Source organism: Gasterosteus aculeatus, chromosome 9, assembly GCF_964276395.1.
Source record: "Gasterosteus aculeatus chromosome 9, fGasAcu3.hap1.1, whole genome shotgun sequence".
NCBI lineage: Eukaryota > Metazoa > Chordata > Actinopteri > Perciformes > Gasterosteidae > Gasterosteus > Gasterosteus aculeatus.
Genome location: NC_135696.1, coordinates 21,665,217 through 21,684,005, shown reverse-complemented (window position 1 = coordinate 21,684,005; position 18,789 = coordinate 21,665,217). Strand labels below are relative to the sequence as shown.

Below are 18,789 nucleotides of genomic sequence, written 5' to 3'. Positions count from 1 at the left end.
TCGTTTGAGTAAAAGTTCATCATCTGCATAGAGCAGATCTTAAGGTCCCAGATATTCTGTTTCACTGAGTTAAACTTCTTATTTACATCCTGTTGGTAATTAATTCACCTTCCATATTTAGTAGTTTATATTTGTTGTTTATTTTCTTTCCTGTGTGGGAAAAGGAGCCTCCAATGGTTGGATAGCAGCGTTTGCGTCCACATCTGCTATTTTCCTGGTGATCATCATGATCCTCGCTGTCCTCATGATCAGGTGAGCGGTTCAACTTCACTGATGAAATGTAGATGTGGATCTTACATTCACGCAGTCGTTGAATCACTTGATTTGATCTTTTGTTTGTTGATTAATACATTTTTCTGTCCAGAAGAAAAAAGTCTCCACCAAGCAGCCGGCCTGCAGAGAGACCAGAGAACAACGCTCAGGTGAGGAGAAGGAGCTCAGTGTGGAGTCCTCTGGGAACATCTGGGAACATCTGGCATCATCATGTCAGGCCTGTGAGGCGGGGATTTAAAAGCCAACAATTAAAATATAATACAAATTCATATAAATTAGGAAATAAGTTACCAGCAACACTGGGAGATCAACTCCAGGTAAAAACCGGCCCACTGGGAGGTTTTGTCAGGTCCCTCTAGTTCAGCCCACTCCTACGTCCTGGTTCTTCTTCAAACCATCTAGACACCACCTGTCGCTCCCACACGATGACAGTTTGTAGATGGAACTTCATTAACCTCAATGACCTTAATTACAACCATTAAACACATGAGACCTCCATGAGAACCTGTAGGGCCCAAAGGAGTCATTAGAGAACAAGCCCTGCAGATATTCTACTATCTGTTCCTTCTTACTTCAGTCCAACAATACTATCCAATAAGTACTTCTTGTTCTTTGATGCAGATCCCACCAGCGGAGCCTTGCTATGCTACCGTGAGCTTCTCCAGAAACCAGGAGGATCTTCTTCTCTACTCCAACGTCAGTCCAGCTCGCCCCCCCAGACGCAAGGAGGAGGTGGAGGAAGTTCTGTACTCACGTGTCAACTTTGAGAGTTCTGGTGCTGCCAGCGAGTGAGTCAGTGACAATCTTTACTGAACATGGATCCGTCTCTGCTTTTATCATCACTGTTTTATTGCTGTTTAAACGTGTTAATGATTAATATTCTGAGTTTACGGTTCTTTCACAGACGGAGATGTGAAGGAGCTGTGGATGATTCTTCTGCTCTGTACAGCACCGTCAGCAAAGCACCAAGAGAATGAACCCACACAGATATGTGGTCTGTTACTGTACAGAGTTTAAGCAGCTTAAACACACCTGCATGAATATGAGGTTTGACATGTTGTATATTCACCATCGTTAAGGCTTCCATCAGAGAAGCATCAGGGAGCCAATGGGAGGCCAGCTTGTAGTCTGTAATCAGCCTTTAAATGTTACTAATCAGCAATATGTTACTACCAGTTCTATACAAGCATCTTCAGGTACATTTATCTGCAAATAGTCTTTACCAATATTGCCAATATGCATCTATTGATTCTCATGTTTACTGAAGTTTTTGTTTTGTATGAGAACTTGTCTCAACTTAAAATGGCTGAATTGGACTTTCAGAGTGTTTTAAGCACCTAGTGGTAGAAATGATAATGTAGAAATGTTTAGGATAGAATTGTAGTTTGTGTGTTAGATATTAGTTATTACATTAGCATGTTAGATGAAGTGACTGCAATATGAATCAAACCCAATTCATAGTAATTATAGTCATATAATTACTGCACACATTTACCTGCTACAATGTAACGTTAAGACTTGGAGACGGATGCTAATTGGCGTCCTTGATGGATTCCAAAGAGTTTTTTCTCCTGTCAGGTAGTAGATGAGCAAAGTTTGTACGACAGCCCTGCGAGGCAAACATTCTGATTTTGGATCATATAGAACTGAGTTAAACATAATGGTTAAGATGTGTTAAGTTTACTCGCTATTAGATGATGAGATTATGATGCTTTATTATTACGTTTGTGAGGAAGCTTTAAGCCAAAGGTCTGATCATTGAATGTACTGTAGTATGAAGTGAACAGGGATCGATCAGGTCACTGAGGGATCGCAGATTCAACCATCAGAGGGAGTCACGGGGGGGGGGGGGGGGGGGGGGGGGGGGCTTGAATGTGCAGCCAATCACATACGACAGCAGATTGGGCTGAGCTGGAGAAGGAGCAGGCAGAAGCCTCCTGTGAACCATTACTGATGGTCATATGGACGAGGGGACTTCTCTATTTCAGTTTTAAAGTAACGGTTTTAAATAAGATTTAGTTACAGATAATAGAATACAAGAGGTTCTACTAAGTGGGGCAGCTGTGGTTGTGCCAAACAAAATGGAAATGAAGATAACAGAATTAGAACGAAACAAATTGGCTTCCCTTCTCTAAGAACGTCCATCAAAATACAGAGGGAGCACCAACCACTAACCCGGAGTCCCTACGTGATGCACACGTGTACAAGGTACAAATGTACCAACCGTCCTCAACCTCTCACCACAAACCTGCACTTCTTGTGCGTGCATGACAACTAAAGGAACACCTGCTCCAGATCTCCCTTTTAACAGCAGGGCCCTCAGGTGATTGGCGGCTCTCTTCAGGAACTCAGGTGCAGGCAGATCGGCACCTGAAGGGAAAAACAAGGGAGGAGGGGCAACACAGACAGTAGTGACACGGACGTTAGTGTAAGAGTGTTATCGCCTCTCGTAAACATGTTGATTGTATTTTGTATTATTACGCAGAATCTGCCAATTGATTTGTGACTGAAGCTGTCACATTGAGGTATTACGTTGTTCATTCTGTCCTCATGACGTCATCGTAGTCCGTCCATCAGGAGACGGATCCTCGTCTCACGCTCTCACTGAGGTTTCTTCCCTCAGGTTTTCCTGTGTAGATGTGATGTTTGGGGACAGAGGATGTCGCATGTGTACAGACTTTAAAGCCCTCTGAGGCACATTTGTAATTTGTGATTTTGGGCTATTCCAAATAAAATGGATTGAATTCTCCGGTGGTTTTTGAGCAGATGTGTAACAGATGTGTTGTGGGAGAAGATTGAGATGATCAAGTAAACCTCAAAGTGGTGATTACCACTGGTAGTAAAGCTCAGTTACAAAGGAAGTGGCTTAACCTGAATTATAGTTATTTTTGAGCAGTGTTTTAAAATGACTACTCTCTTGATTTATTCCCTCAGTAAACATGAGTTTATGGTCTCAGTCTCTAGTTTCAAGTCTTCTTCAATACAACATGATGTTCATTTAGTAAATTATGGTCCATTTAGAGTCAACTAAACACATTTATTCTGTTAATACGCTCTGCATTGTGGTAGATTTCTCTAGTTCTTCCTTGTAGTTCTTCCGTGTCAGACCTCAGTGAACATTTGTTCATCTCAACTCGGTGGTTTACAGCCAGCTGCTCATGCATGGTAATTATCTAAAGGGGAAGCAGGACTTTTTCATCAGCTGATACAGACACACGTTGTCTTTCAGTCCCACGTCCCTCTCTTGGACAGCTGATAGTGGAGGACGTGTTTTAACAGAGAGGGATGAGCGGAGGAGCTGAGAGTGGATCATTACATTACATGTCATTTAGCTGACGCTTTTATCCAAAGCGACGTACAATAAGTGCATTCAACCATAGGGTACAAACTCAGGAGAACAAGAAACAAGAAAGTGCAATTTCCTCAAATAAGCCAATTTACAATTTGCTATAGATGAGTGACGTTACAAGTACAATTTAAGTGCTACAATTTGTTAGTCTTTAGTCGAGGTAGAGTCTGAAGAGGTGTGTCTTTAGTTTGCGGCGGAAGATGTGAAGGCTCTCTGCGGTCCTGATGTCTTCAGAGAGCTCGTTCCACCATTTCGGCGCAAGGACAGCGAAGAGTCGAGACCTAGTCGAGTGTTTTGCGCTCAGTGAGGGAGGGACGAGTAGTTTTGCAGATGCAGAGCGGAGAGTGCGGGTTGGGATGTAGGGTTTGACCATGTCCTGGATGTAAGCTGGACCCGATCCATTCACAGCATGGTATGTGAGCACCAGTGTTTTGAACTGGATGCGGGCGGCCACCGGTAGCCAGTGAAGAGAGCGGAGGAGTGGAGTAGTGTGGGAGAATTTCGGAAGGTTGAAGACCAGTCGAGCTGCTGCATTCTGAATGAGCTGCAGAGGTCGAATGGCGGTGGCAGGGAGACCTGCCAGGAGGGAGTTGCAGTAGTCCAGGCAGGAGATGACAAGAGCCTGAATCAGTACCTGCGCTGCCTTCTGAGTGAGAAGGGGACGTATTCTCCTGATGTTGTAGAGCGTGTATCTACAGGATCGCGTTGTCGCAGTGATGTTGGGAGTCAGGGAGAGTTGGCTGTTGAGTGTGACGCCGAGGTTCTTAGCAGTCGAAGTGGGCGTTAGTACGGAGTTCCCAAAGTTGACTGTCAGGTCCTGGGTAAGTGAATCTTTTCCGGGAAAGAGAAGTAGTTCAGTCTTGTCGGGGTTGATTTTCAGATGGTGGGCGGACATCCACTGAGAGATGTCAGTTAGACAGGCAGAGATCCGAGCCGCCACCTGGGTGTCCGAGTGAGGGAAGGAGAGAATTAGTTGGGTGTCATCGGCATAGCTGTGGTAAGAGAAGCCATGCGAGCGAATGACAGCGCCAAGAGAGTTGGTGTAAAGCGAAAACAGGAGGGGACCCAGCACGGAACCCTGAGGAACTCCAGTAGTAAGAGGACACGGTTCCGACACAGATCCTCGCCAGGTTACCCGGTAGGTGCGGCCATCGAGGTAGGACGAGAGAAGGGAGAGAGCAGAGCCTGTGACACCAAGTTCCTGAAGGGAGGAAATAAGGATCTGGTGGTTGACCGTGTCAAATGCAGCAGAGAGGTCCAGAAGGATGAGGACAGAGGAGAGAGAGGCGGCTCTAGCAGTGTGGAGTTGCTCAGAGACAGCAAGGAGAGCAGTCTCTGTGGAGTGGCCTGCCTTGAAACCTGACTGGTGGGGGTCAAGGAGGTTGTTACAGTGAAGATAAGAGGAGAGTTGATTAAAGATAGCACGTTCAAGGGTTTTGGACAAGAAGGGAAGAAGAGAGACCGGTCTGTAGTTGTTTTCTTCAGAAGGGTTGAGGGTGGGTTTCTTCAGGAGAGGGTTGACTCTTGCCTCCTTCAGAGAATTGGGAAAACAGCCAGATGACAGAGCATTGTTGATGAGACAGGTGAGGAACGGAAGAAGGTCAGGTGCGATAGATTGTAGAAGATGTGATGGAATGGGGTCAAGAGGGCAGGTGGTCGGACGGGCAGAGGTTACTAGGGTAAGAATTTGGTTAGGAGAGAGGGCGGTGAAAGAGGGAAGTGAGGGCGAAAGAGGTGAGGTCGGTGGGACGCGAGAAGTAGGTGGTGGGTTTGAGAAGGAGGAGCGTATGTCAGCTATTTTCTTGGTGAAGTAGTTGACAAAGTCTCCCGGAAGAAGGGTGGAGGGGGGAGGAGGGGTAGGGGGTTCGAGGAGATTGGAGAAGATCGAGAAGAGTTTTTTGGGGTTAGAGAATGAGGATTCGATTTTGGACTGGTAGAAAGAGCTTTTGGCAGCAGAGATAGAGGCAGAGAACGAGGAGAGGAGAGATTGAAATTCAAGCAGGTCGTCAGGTCGTTTATATTTACGCCATCTCCTTTCCGACGCTCGCATGGTGGCTCTCATGGCACGGACCGGTTGAGACAGCCACGGAGCCGGAGGGGATTTGCCAGTCCGTCGTGTCGTAAGAGGGCAGAGAGAGTCTAGAGAGGAGGAAAGAGTTGAGAGGAGAGTCTCTGCAGCAGCGTTCGGATGCAAGAGTGAGAAGGAGTCAGTTGAAGGGAGAGCTGATAGAGCTGGATCAGTCATCTTCCTCCTGTCTGCATTCATATTCATCACATTTATATCTGTATCACAGAGCCTGAGTCGCCATGAAGGCTTTTATTAGAAACACGGTTGACCAAAATACTGAGAAAGTTTCACTTCCCCCTTTGTCTCTTTCTCTGCACCGCTCACCACAAACACCACCATTTTACTTTCTGCTAATTACTATTCAGTTTCCTTTTCTCTATAGAAAAAGATGTGCACCTGCACCCCTTCTGCTGTGATGAGTGTGATGGTTTGTAGTTTCTCTTCCAGTCATTCGGGGTCAGGATGGCTGCAGAGTTACTTACGGTTCCTCTTGGATCTTCTGGATTAAACGGATCCACCTTGGAGATGCACTGCAGATACACCCCCCCCCAGAACCAAGGAGGGGTCACAGCAGACCAGAGGGCCTTCTGCTTTATCGACAGGCAGCACGGACACCCGGTGGACCTGAGAACGGACCCGGGACACGCAGAGGACAGTTAGCTTAGCATACCGCTGCTCTCTGAGGATCAGCGGCCTAAGAGGCGGCGACTCGGCTGTGTACAGGTGTGCTGTGTTCATGTTCACCACAAACCAACCGGACAGGAAGTACACCGGCGAACCGGGGGTCCGTCTGTCCGTCACAGGTAACGGATCCAAGCGCTCAACACTTGGGAAGCTGCTGGTGTCTCTGAAGGGATTCTTGTTTCATGGTTTTACAAATGCAGGTGGAGATCAGCAGATCAATGCCTTTGTCACGAAGCGGGTGCAGGCAGAGGCAGGACTCAAACGCAGAGTTTTGGGAAACAACAAAAAGACTTTAATGGTCAAAATTCCAAAATCCAAATATGCCCTGGTCCCCGCCTGCGGCTAAAAAAACGCAGGCGGGGACCAGGAACGAAGCACCACAGGATCCACAAACATGCAGACACCGAGGCGACAGGAGACGCACAGGGCTTAAATACACTGGGAAGGTGCAGGTGATTGGACACAGGTGGAAACAATCACAGGACAAGGTAGGAAGTGAAGTTACCCGGGGACACGAGGGGCAGAAAACTACAAAATAAAACAGGAAACAACCCAAACCGTGACAACCTTGTTGTGGAAAGTGTACATCAGCAGACCTGACGGGTCAGAGCAGTCGTCCTCGACCTCGTCCAACCTTCTACAGCTGGTACAAGAACGGAGACCAAATGATGATGAAAGAAACAAAGATTTGGGGCTACTTTTATTCTTTTTCCAGGTCCTGCAACAAAGTGACGTCATCATTCAGTGGACATTTCTGACTTCTGAGGTCCTTGATACCGAGAGAGGAAACACTGAGAATCAAAGACCTGAGAGAGAACGATTCAGCCGAGTAGTGTTTCATATTCACAGCATGGAGCTCTGAAGGGATCAGCGGTTTACCTGGAACCACTTTGACCGTCAAAGGTACGAAGAATAAAATCTATCAAATGCTCTGACAAAATGTACCTTACTCACTAAGATACAGTAATAGCTGCTTGCATGGCTTCATACCATGAATGTTCTGTGTTGAAACACATCACTGGTGCTGGATCTCACCTTTTCTTACCGAATGGTTCACAGATCCAGATGTGCAGGCGCAGGTTGATCTGGTCTCCTGGGGGTCCGAAGCTGATTTGCCACAGCAGCTGTGCTCCTCATGGCCGCCCGTCCTTCGATTGGTAACTCAACGGAACCACAAAGGTTGAGGGTGGATCGTCTCTTTCTTACGAAAGGATCCGTTGACGCCGCCGACAGTTTCTCCTGCGCTTACCAGAGCCGCCGCTCCCCTCCAGTGTGTGAGTCCCTCCCCCCCCCCCATGACACGATCACAGCCGCCGGGATCCATGTGATGTCACTCACGCTGGCTGCTGAGGAGAAGGACGCGTCCACTGTGCAAGTGTTCCGGGGATGAAGATTGATGAACACACTAATAAATGTTGATACGTTTTTCTGTGAGTGCAGGTTGAATGGAAGAAGAAGACGTCTATTGTGCTACCGGTGCTACTTTTCTAATGTTAGTTAAAGTGTTACCCACCTTCGCATCCCCCACAATGTTCTATGGTACATTGTCAGTGTAATGCTGCTTATGCGTGAAGCAAAAACACGTGTGTGTTGTCAGCTTTAAAGAGATGATGTAAGTCACTCTTGTTTATTATGCACAACATTGATTCATCTCATTTACAGAATTTGCAGCATAATGTCAAGAAAAGAGAGACTCCAAAAGCAGGAGGACAGGGAAAATATCCTGGTCTGTTTTTGAAATGTATTTATTTATATTATTAATATTTTTAATTTCCTGAATAACTTTGGCAATGGTGCCCTTTTGTTTTGGGTTGAGCAATAAGAGAAATGGCTCAAAGGAGTGAAAAGAATGCGCTATTTAAACAGACTAACAGCATTTTACAGGCCGACTTGTTATCATGGTGGAAAACAAGAAGTAGACGTAGTTGTCAAATTCCAAATGTTTTATTTTAATTCATATCTCAGTCCTATTGTACAATTTGTATGTAATTGAAGAAACAGTGTAATCCATTAAAAAGAGACCTGCTGCCATGAATAATGAGCTTTATAAGTGAATGTTCTACTTGTATCTCTTATTATGTTTAGTAACAGAATCATGAAATCAGACCTTACAACTGATGATAATCTACTAAAATAAGTCCAATATTTCTGTCACCATTGTTGTTGATTTTGTGTGAGGGAAGCTGCCAAAACCGTCATGAATAAAATGTCCATTTGTGTGTGTGTGTGTGTGTGTAAGATGCTGATGAGGAACCACAAAGCGGACCAGAAGATGGGCAGGATGCATTCTCTCTGGTTTATTCAGGTTCTTTAGGAAGAGTTCTGTTTGAAATTACAAAATGCACTGGTAGAAACAGATAGAGAAAGAAACAGAGCGAGAGAAGGAGATGGTGGGAGAGAGAGAGAGAGAGAGAGAGAAAGGAGGGTTTCATATCCAGAATAAACAGGAATAACATCACCAGGTTCAGATTCAGGCAGCGCTTTACTCTCAAAGGGGGAGTTTTTCAGCGAGGAAAAACCTCCTCCTCCTCCCCCCCTTTTTAAAATCCTTTTTTAAACTTTTTTAATGTTAGTTAAAGTGTTATCCACCTTCGCATCCCCCCACAATGTTTAAGCCCCGTGAAATAACTGGCGATATAACAAACAAACATTCTTTGATTTCATCACCAAAGTCATTTCCATTTATTTATTCTTTTATCAGGGCGATTTTTTTTCTTTTTTTGTTTTTAAAAATAGAAGAAATAAAGAAACACATTGCTCTTAAAAACATCTATCTATATATATTTTTACATATATATACTTTTTTCTTTATATTTATTTATTTTTTTGATTCCTGAAGTTGACTTGTTACCCCACACAGTGGCATGCACATTGCACATGCAAATCTGTAATTAAATACTTCTCTTTTATCTTAAATTGCCGTGTATGTTTATTCTTTTATGCCCCGACTTGCTGAGTGGATCCTGTATGGTTTTCTACTGTGGCACTGGTTCGGTTTCTACTGGGTCGGATGGTCGGCATGGCGATGAGATGGATGCTTGGTGGTTGCTTCGGAGAGTTTCCCAATACATCTCGTTACAGTCAAGATAAGATTACAGTTTATTGTTGTTGTACTTTTACACAATGGTGTTTAACCCTTCGCACCACTCGATGCTTGATTATATATTTACTCTTTAAACATGGTTCAAGAGGGAAACGTCTGATCTGCAGCCGTTTACAGGATTTAATCTATGTAGTTTGACACCTCAATCGTGGCTTCTATCAAACGATACTTTACCAAATATGTTTTTCCGATAATGATTGAACGGTTAATTGTGTCCTTTGCAAACCCAAACCAATCAGGCACAAAGGCTGAATGAATAAAACAAGTCTGTTTCTCAAGGACCCAAAACACAACAAGCGCTCAGATGGTCTGAGAACGATCAAATAGTGAGAGGACGACCTCCCGCGTCCAGATCTCCTGGAAGCAACCTGTCTACTGGATGTGATGGGAATGGAAACACGTGGAGACGAGAGAGAGAGGGGGGGGGGGGGGGGGGGCGCCGTGGGGGTTGCTATGGCGACAGCCGGGGACACTTTTACCTGCGGCACTGAGAATTTCATTCACTGTAAAACGGCATCGAGTCCGGTGAGTGATTAAGGTACGAAGGTCCAGGTGACGTGCACAAAAATGAATGAGCCACGGCGGCATCGTGGAAGTGCCGAGCAAGCGTTTAACTTACTCCATCAAAGCATTGATGGATGCATGAGCATCACGCTGTATTGAAGAAGAATTGGAATTAGAGGCTGAGACCAAAAACTCATGTTTACAATGTTTACCGAGGGAATAAATCAAGAGAGAAGTAGAGTCATTTCCTCATAGACGTCTATGGGAGCAGAGGAGTCGCCCCCTGCTGGTCACTACAGAGAAGTAGAGTCATTTCCTCATAGACGTCAATGGGAGCAGAGGAGTCGCCCCCTGCTGGTCACTACAGAGAAGTAGAGTCATTTCCTCATAGACGTCTATGGGAGCAGAGGAGTCGCCCCCTGCTGGTCACTACAGAGAAGTAGAGTCATTTCCTCATAGACGTCTATGGGAGCAGAGGAGTCGCCCCCTGCTGGTCACTACAGAGAAGTAGAGTCATTTCCTCATAGACGTCTATGGGAGCAGAGGAGTCGCCCCCTGCTGGTCACTACAGAGAAGTAGAGTCATTTCCTCATAGACGTCTATGGGAGCAGAGGAGTCGCCCCCTGCTGGTCACTACAGAGAATGAAGAATTGAGAGATTGTCAGGACTTGTCAGGACTGATGGGTGCATCAGTTTGGTTTGTCCTCTCTGGGCTACTGTAGCAAAGAGGACACACTCTATTCAGACTTGTGTCCACAACATACCAGTGAAAAGAATTGTGTGGATAAATTCATCAATTATTGTGCAACAATCATCTTGCATTTCTCCTCAAATGATCCGCCGGACTCGTCAGACAACACAGACAAACACAAAGACTCAGACAGATGTTCACAGACAACACCCCCACATGTGTGAGCACGAACTCAGACACACACACACACACACCGTTTATGATGACAGTTCAATCACACCCCCTTGTGTCTGTGGATGGTATCACACAAGGAATGGAAGAAAATCAGATGAACACAATGAGTTTTTACAGAAAGTCTATGGATTATATACACAAGAAGTACTGAGCCAAAATGTACAATACAGTGGGAGAGAATGGGTGAGAGAAATGAAACTACCACCCTGATGAGCGGTTGGAGGGAGGACGGGGGATGAAGGTGGCGATCTCACGTGCGTGCCGTGATTGTCTCAAAGGAGGAGTCATGGTGTCCTGTACAGTGTAAGGCACTGAGGGTGACCTACTGTAGCTGATGGTGTCAGGACACACACACACACACACACACACACACACACACACACACACACACACAGAGTAAATGTCTCCCTGTCGCAGCAGTAGCCCCCCCCCCAACGGGGTGACGGTGATGGAATGGATGAGGATGTGCCCGAAAAATGGTCCAGTGCCATTGTGAAATTTTGTGTTAGCATCACTACGACCTCTGCTGTTGCCCCCCCCCCCCGCCCATCCTAAAAAATGTCCCCCGCATCATGGCGATCTCTCTCATTGCCCCTCGACCCCTCGACCCCCCCCCCTCAACAAACCGCGGGCCCAGCTCAACACAGAAGAGCCTCCCCACTGAGAACAAACATTGACTCTGTGAAGGGGAACGGTTGATGGGAGATCTGGAACAGGTGTGGTGATTGGATGAGGGGAACCAGGTGTGCACATCTGTGAAGTGAGAGAATGGAAACAGAAGGGGGAGACAAAACCAAACCAACAACACAAAACAGAACAGCACATCTGTAGACCTACTACCCGTAGAGCACTGTACGTAACACCGCCGTACTTTGCCTGTCTGTTGTCTGTCAGCTGCGTGCGAATTCAGGGGGAAAAAGTATCGTGACTTCCTCAACCACCAACATGTTCGTCTCGTCTCGTTAACGAAAGTTAAGATTTAGTCATAGTTTTTATTTTTTAAGATCGTCTTAGTCTCGTCTTAGTCATGGAAAAAAGGTTCGTTAACGAAAAATTTTCGTCAAATTTCGTCGACGAAATTAACACTGGTTTAGACCCGCCCACCAGCTCCTCCATTGGCTCTGCTGTTGCTCGTGTGATTGGCCGTCCCCGCTGTCATCAGGTTGTAAACCGGTCTGCTAGTTGCCTCGAGGAGTCCCTGTTACTCCGCCACTGTAAGTGTGAAAAAGGTGCTACTGAGTTGGAGTGAAGATGACTAACAAGGTGAAACACAGAATGATAATGTTTTGCTACATGCTTTACAACCAGTCAAACCAAAAAGGGAACAGTAGCAGTAGAACACTAGAAGAACTGCTAGTTTGATTAAAAATACTTGTACCCCCCCCACTTCTGAAATCAAAATGAGTCCCTGGATACACACACGATCAGGGTGGGTTTAATTTAGCAATAGAATAGAAGAGCACACTGAGAACTTAAGGGGAGAATATTCAGTCAACTTTTGTCTTTAGGTTCAAGCCAACGATAAACCTGAATGAGCAATAAACCAACATCCTGACAGGAAAATAAATGAACAGTAACAATCAGATTCACATGTGGACATCTCTTCATTTAGTGAGTAACACTCACTGAGTGACTTCAGCTTTGAGTCACATTCTAATACGTCCTTCTGCGTGAGAACAGTAACTTGTTCTTAAATATCTTATGCAGATAAATATTAAAGGGCTTAATCTGTGTCCATTGAACGAGTACTGCGTCATTATGTCAGTGAGCAACACGCCCGCAGATACAGTAAAATACATATATATATATATTGTGGGAACCAACGGGTGTGGGTGAAATCACAGGACTCGGATACACGACCAGCTGCACACAAAAAAAGGGTACGGTTTATTTTGACATACAAAAAAAGGGAAAAGGGCAAAATAGGTTCTTCCTCTTTTGAGGCCTCGGTTCAACAGGCTGTTCGGCCTTCAGTCCCCTTCCTGCGGGAAGCACAGAAAACAGGATTTACACTCATTCCAAAACCCCCCAGCGTGAGGCCATCTCCTATACGTCTAGTTCCCCAGGCTGCATGAATGGGTGGTCCTTTATAGTGTGGGGGGGCGGGGGGGCGTTTCCCCTTCTCACCTGACCTCTGGCTCGTCGGTGCCCCAGACCTTGGTGCTGATCTCTTGAGGCGCTGTCCAGGGTGCTGCTTCGTGGGTTGCCACAATATAAAGAAGAATGTCATTCTCTCTGCTAACAAACATTGACGTAATACCTCTTCAGGCCAGAGCTCAGCTTCACCTCGTCCTTCTCATCTTCATGTTAAACTGGTGTGATGGGCTGCAGTCCGTATTCCACTTAAGAATGAAAGCAAAGGTTCAGTTCATTGAAGGAGAAACGTGCTGCTCATCAATCCAGGACATTGTTTGTCCATCCAGACACTAATCTGGAAAAAGCCTTTTGAAGTTACAGCAAAAGAAAACCAGGATGAAATTGAAGGTGATTATGATACGTTACACGTTTTTGACTACTGTTTTTCTGTTTTGTTTGTTTGTTTTTACGTGCTGTGCTTCAAACTGATTTGAGTGTATTCCTCGTTAACACGTATTACTTCTGAGGTATAATAACTTTAGGAGACATACCTCAGGCAGAACGTTGTTTTCATGCACGTTGGCGCCGTTGATGGCCGCCACGGTGCTTCGGTGCGCTTCGTTTGTTGTTGTTGTTGTTAATTATGTTTCCTGCTGCGATTCCCGGAGCTCTTTCACCAGAGATGAGAACAACTCCAGCGGAGTTACTTCCAACTTTCCTGCTTTCTTCCGTGGAATTCCTGGACATTCTAGTCAAAGGTGCGCTCACCTTTCGTCACGGACTCCGCACTCCGCTGCCGGGCATCTTTCTCTCCAACGTGCGCTCACTGTGCAACAAACTGGAGGAAATACAGCTGCTGGTGAGGAGAGACGGAGACTTCTCTACATCCTCCGTCTTGTGCTTCACGGAGACGTGGCTCTGCGGATCGATACCGGACTCCGCGCTCCAGCTGGCGGGCTTCCAGCTGCTCCGAGCGGACCGCGACACGGAGCTCTCCGGCAAGACGAAGGGTGGAGGAATCTGCTTCTACTCCAACAGCAGCTGGTGCAACGACGTAACGGTGATCCTACAACACTGTTCTCCTGATCTGGAAACGTTCTCCATCAACTGCAAACCCTTTTATTCCCCCCGTGAGTTCTTTATTGAAACTGTGTAATCAATAAAGTTATGACAATATTGTAAAACCTGTAATTGTAATACATATAGAACCACCATAAGATAGAACCACCATCACATAGAACCACCATCAGATAGAACCACCATCAGATAGAACCACCATCACATAGGACCACCATCACATAGAACCACCAACACATATGACCACCATCACATAGAACCACCATCACATAGAACCACCATCACACATACCCACCATCAGATAGAACCACCATCACATATACCCACCATCACATAGGACCACCATCACATATACTCACCATAAGATAGAACCACCATCACACATACCCACCATCACATAGGACCACCATCACATATACCCACCATAAGATAGAACCACCATAAGATAGAACCACCATCAGATAGAACCATCATCACATAGGACCACCATCACATAGAACCACCATCACATAGGAGAGGGTAGTGTTGGTTCATGATGATGGACTAAGAGGCACGTGCACAGATGCAACATTAGCGTCGCTGACAACATGACGTCACAACTGGTCCAACATTTCCTAAAAAATATACAAACAAAAAACTTCTCGTCCAGCTGTTAACTGACGTTTGTATCTCTCTCTTCATTAAACGTGAGAATTTAAAGGCAGTTTTACAGTTCTACAAATTAACAGGTAGGTCTTAAGTTGGGCTACAGTCTGGTGTATTATTAGTGTAATGCTGCGTATGCTTACAAAAATATTTGTGTGTGTTGTCAACTTATTTATTATTGTGCACAACATTAATTGATCTCATTCACAGAATGTGCAGCTTAATGCAAAGAGAAGAGAGACTCCAAAAGCAGAAAGACACTTCTGCCCTTTTCTTTTGGTTTGAGCACCTGCCCCCCAAACTGTCTGAAGCTTGTTTTAATCTTCCCAACAATAACCATGTTTTCATCACTAAGAAGTTTCTTTAGAGGAGCGCTTCATATGTTCACTGGGAGCCTTTTTCATCTCCACGTTACCTGAAGGACTTAAAGGGAGGAGGCTGCAGTCTGCAACCTCACCACTAGATGTCACTACACACTACACACTGTCCGCAAAAGACACTTTCATATTGTAATGGAAATGTGTGAACAATAAATGAATAAAGCAACATTTGTGTGAGTTGACAGCTTGTTTGTGTTGTTTGTGTCCTGCAGTGAATGTGAGGAAGACGTATGAAGAGCTGCAGAGAGGACATATTTATCTACATGTTAACAGGAGGACGTCACACTGCAGCCTTTCACTTAATGTGAATTATTACAGAGGATGAAGAGACGTTTATGCTGCTTACAGGTTCATCAAGATGATCTTCACATATTAACAACACTTTTATGATGTTTCCTTTTAGCAGAAGTAAGACGTTAACATTAAAGCAGCTTCTTGTTCTGCAGCTCATGCATACTAATGACGGAAAGAGGAAGGAAGCTCTGCTGGGTGTTGAACAGCAGCTTGTTACCAACTCCAGAAGAGACGAGCTGACCTCAGAGACATCAGCCTCCTCTTTAATGTAGACGTGTTTCTGGTGACTTACTGAATAAAGAGTTTCTGATCTGCTGATTGAACACAGAGGAGCAGCTATGAGTCCATCAGCCGGTGGATTAGTCGTCTTCCTTCTCTCTGTACAAGGTACTGTACTTCTACATTTATATTGTGAGGCCGTTACACACCTCACACACACACAGGGAGCTGTGTTTTTACTTCACACACAGGTCTGATGTCATCACACACAAATAATGACTAAATGAACATTAACAAAGAAGAAATGCTCTGAATAATTTGTCTCTGTTGAACTTCCTCTAATCGTTCAGCAGCGTTTCTTTGCATTAGACCACATTTAGAGGCTGTTATTCACTCCGAGTCTCTGACGACGTTTGTTCTTCTTTTTGGAGCATTTTCTTGTGTATTTGTGGTCATTTTTATTCTCTTCCTGGTTGTTCAGTTTCTCTTTGAGGGACATTTTGTAGCTTTGATCCGTGTCACAGATAATTGATTCACTGCCGGATGCTGAAAAGTCACATTCTGTGGTTTTAGACAAATAAATATTGTTTTGGAAAATTCTATTTCTTATTTTTTGTTGACTTTTGAAAGCCAGTCGAGTCTTAAAACACTTCTTATCAGTGACGTGTGATCTAAACAGCACATAACTGTCACGTTAGGGGGGAGGTGTGAAAATGTGCCTTTCCGTGCCGCCATTTTGTCAAAAATTGAGCGAATATGGGCGGTGTCTTGTGTGAGTGTGTGTGTGTGTGTGTGTGTGTGTGTGTGTGTGTGTGTGTGTGTGTGAGGGCACATCCTATTATTTTGCATGTTATCATACAAGAGAGTAAGGGTCAAAGGCGTTGGCGTGCAGAGGGGTGATTTAATTAATCATACGTGTGTTAATAAAGGTATCTGGGCATTTGATGTGGTTTCGACCGGAAAATGCATCTGCCCCCGTGGTTACCATGGTTACCATAGTCGTCCATTGTTTGATTAAATAATGCAGCTAAAAGCTTATGTCAATTGTGTCAAAATGGCGGCCAAATTGCCTGAACAGACACACGTGTATTTTCACACTTTCCCCCCAAAGGCGCCGTTCATATTCTACTAATCTATATGTCACAGTATCGTTCCCCTCAGAGTTCTGCATTTCTCTACAGTTTCCATCTCCACTCTGCAGCAGACTGACCACAGACAGAAGAGCACAGAGCAAAGACACTCTTCTTCTCATCAACCAAACCCTTCTAATACTTCAACTTGAGCTTTTTCAGGTCCACAGGTTCAATACGTCGCTGTTCCTTCCAGCTGCAGAGTCCATGTGGACATCGTGGACTCTTTCATTACTTTCTATAAACTCAATGATTTTCATATTTCTCATAATATCTTTTCTCTTCAGTAAACTACCAATGAGAGTGTGTCCTGTGATGTTGTTCTGAGTGTGACTGTGGTTCCTGATGTGCTGTGTTACAGTGATACAGAGTCAGGATGGATGGAGAGTGAATTACCTCAAGACTGACGTCTGTGCTGTAAAAGGATCAACAGTGAAAATAAGCTGTGGCTACACACACACACCTGGAATACGTTACTCTGATATAAAGGACAGATTCTGGTTCACTAAAGAGAAATATGGTGAACCTGTGGATCTGAAAACAGACTCTGAGTATTCAGGCCGTGTGAAGTATGGATATTATAAGAGGACTCTGATCATCACAGACCTGAGAGAGAGCGACTCAGCTGAGTACAAATTCACATTGATGACAAACAAACCAGTAGAGAAATATACTGGTTCACCTGGAGTCACTTTGTCCGTCACAGGTAACATTTTAATTCACATATTAATCATCTACAAATGTTCAACATCTAGAAAACTATAGTATAAATGTCTTCTGTGAATGTTGACACTTTAATAAATAATATTCACTGATTCAGGTCTCCAGGTGCAGGTGAGAAGATCAGATTCTACCTGGTTGGAGCTGACGTGTCACAGCAGCTGTGTTCTGTCTGATCGTCCTGAATACGTCTGGTACAAGAATGAAAAATACATCAAGACAGCATCTTCTCTTCTAGTCTCCTCTGCTTCTACAGACAGATATTCCTGTTATTTAGGAGGATCTTCTGGTCAACGTTCTCCTGCAGTGTGTAAGTTCACTCCACTGTGTCGGTCTGTGGAGCTTCAACAACATCTCACATGGAGGCACCAGACCGCTGCATGTAAACTAGAGGCATCAAAAAGATGAAGCACAACGTTCCTCAGGAGGTGGAGCCGTGGTCCACTGACCAGAGGGTTGCTGGTTCAATCCCCGGCCCCTGCAGTCTACGTGTAGAAGAGTCACTCACACACTGACACAACAATATGATTCTAATCACAGCTGTAAACACACTGGAGTCTAAATGTTAAAGGAGACACAGATCTTTATTTATGTCATTCTCTTATTAATAGAAACACAAATATAAACCATCAGCAGACAGAATAATGTGATTTTCATAAAGACTCAAGTGAATTATTCCAGAACATAAGTAGAAGTGACGTGTCAGCTGGTGGAGGAAACAATCAATAACTCCTACAACAACTAGAAGTGAGAGGACAGACTCAGCTAAGGACACAAGCAGCACCTAAAGAGAAGAATGTGTGGAGATATGAACATTACAAAGGATTAAAGGCTGCTTATTGTCACTTTACACCAGCAGGAGTCTCACCTGTGACAGCTGCTGTGATGAATACTAGAGATAGTCTGAGAGAAAGACACACAAGTATTCATTCAAATGATCAACTATCTACGCTAACATCTTCTAACCTCTTAGCATGTTTATTCACGTCTCCTCCAGATGGTCCACAGCGTCCCTCTGTGTCAGTGAGTCCCTCTGCTGAGATGCTGGAGGGCGGTTCAGTGAATCTGACCTGTAGCACTGATGCTAACCCAGCAGCTAACTACACCTGGTACAAGGCGCATCGAACGTCAGACCCTCATCTTCTCAGTAAAGAACCTCATCTGGTCTACAGCTCCATCCAGTCCTCTGATTCTGGATGGTATTCCTGTACAGCTGAGAACCAGCTGGGGAGGAAGACGTCTGACTTCATCTCTATCAACGTGAAATGTGAGTGAAACAACCTTTTTAAAAGCAACATAATCACTACTGAGGTAGTGTTTTGTTATTAACGTCTATTTATTG

The 18,789-nt window shown here is 44.8% G+C and overlaps 1 protein-coding gene and 2 long non-coding RNA genes across 4 annotated transcripts; all 3 read left to right on the top strand.

The window, feature by feature from the left end:
- Nucleotides 1-54: 54 nt before the first annotated feature.
- Nucleotides 55-3,022, top strand: LOC144383092 (uncharacterized). Of its 2 annotated transcripts, none has more exons than XM_078079857.1 (4): nucleotides 55-252; nucleotides 368-422; nucleotides 895-1,061; nucleotides 1,178-3,022. In XM_078079857.1, the coding sequence occupies exons 1-4, from the start codon at nucleotides 227-229 to the stop codon at nucleotides 1,248-1,250; spliced, it is 321 nt and encodes a 106-aa protein (XP_077935983.1). In that variant the 5' UTR covers nucleotides 55-226; the 3' UTR covers nucleotides 1,251-3,022. The 2 variants fall into 2 exon arrangements, with proteins under 2 accessions (XP_077935983.1, XP_077935982.1); XM_078079856.1 differs by having other exon boundaries at nucleotides 56-252; nucleotides 365-422.
- A 4,118-nt stretch (nucleotides 3,023-7,140) lies between these two features.
- LOC144383095 (uncharacterized) lies at nucleotides 7,141-8,593 on the top strand. Its single transcript, XR_013450549.1, has 2 exons — nucleotides 7,141-7,277; nucleotides 7,434-8,593. It is a non-coding gene; the product is annotated as an uncharacterized LOC144383095 (long non-coding RNA).
- A 6,828-nt stretch (nucleotides 8,594-15,421) lies between these two features.
- On the top strand, nucleotides 15,422-17,606 carry LOC144383096 (uncharacterized). The gene is made up of 2 exons (XR_013450550.1): nucleotides 15,422-17,433; nucleotides 17,548-17,606. It is a non-coding gene; the product is annotated as an uncharacterized LOC144383096 (long non-coding RNA).
- The last annotated feature ends 1,183 nt before the right edge of the window (nucleotides 17,607-18,789 follow it).

Excerpts from the sequence above, each read along its gene's own strand:
- LOC144383092 (XM_078079856.1), top strand. The coding sequence starts at position 227 with ATGATCCTCGCTGTCCTCATGATCAG. Across the intron at positions 253-364 it reads CTCGCTGTCCTCATGATCAG|AAGAAAAAAGTCTCCACCAA; the intron begins GTGAGCGGTTCA and ends TTTTCTGTCCAG. Across the intron at positions 1,062-1,177 it reads AGTTCTGGTGCTGCCAGCGA|ACGGAGATGTGAAGGAGCTG; the intron begins GTGAGTCAGTGA and ends GTTCTTTCACAG.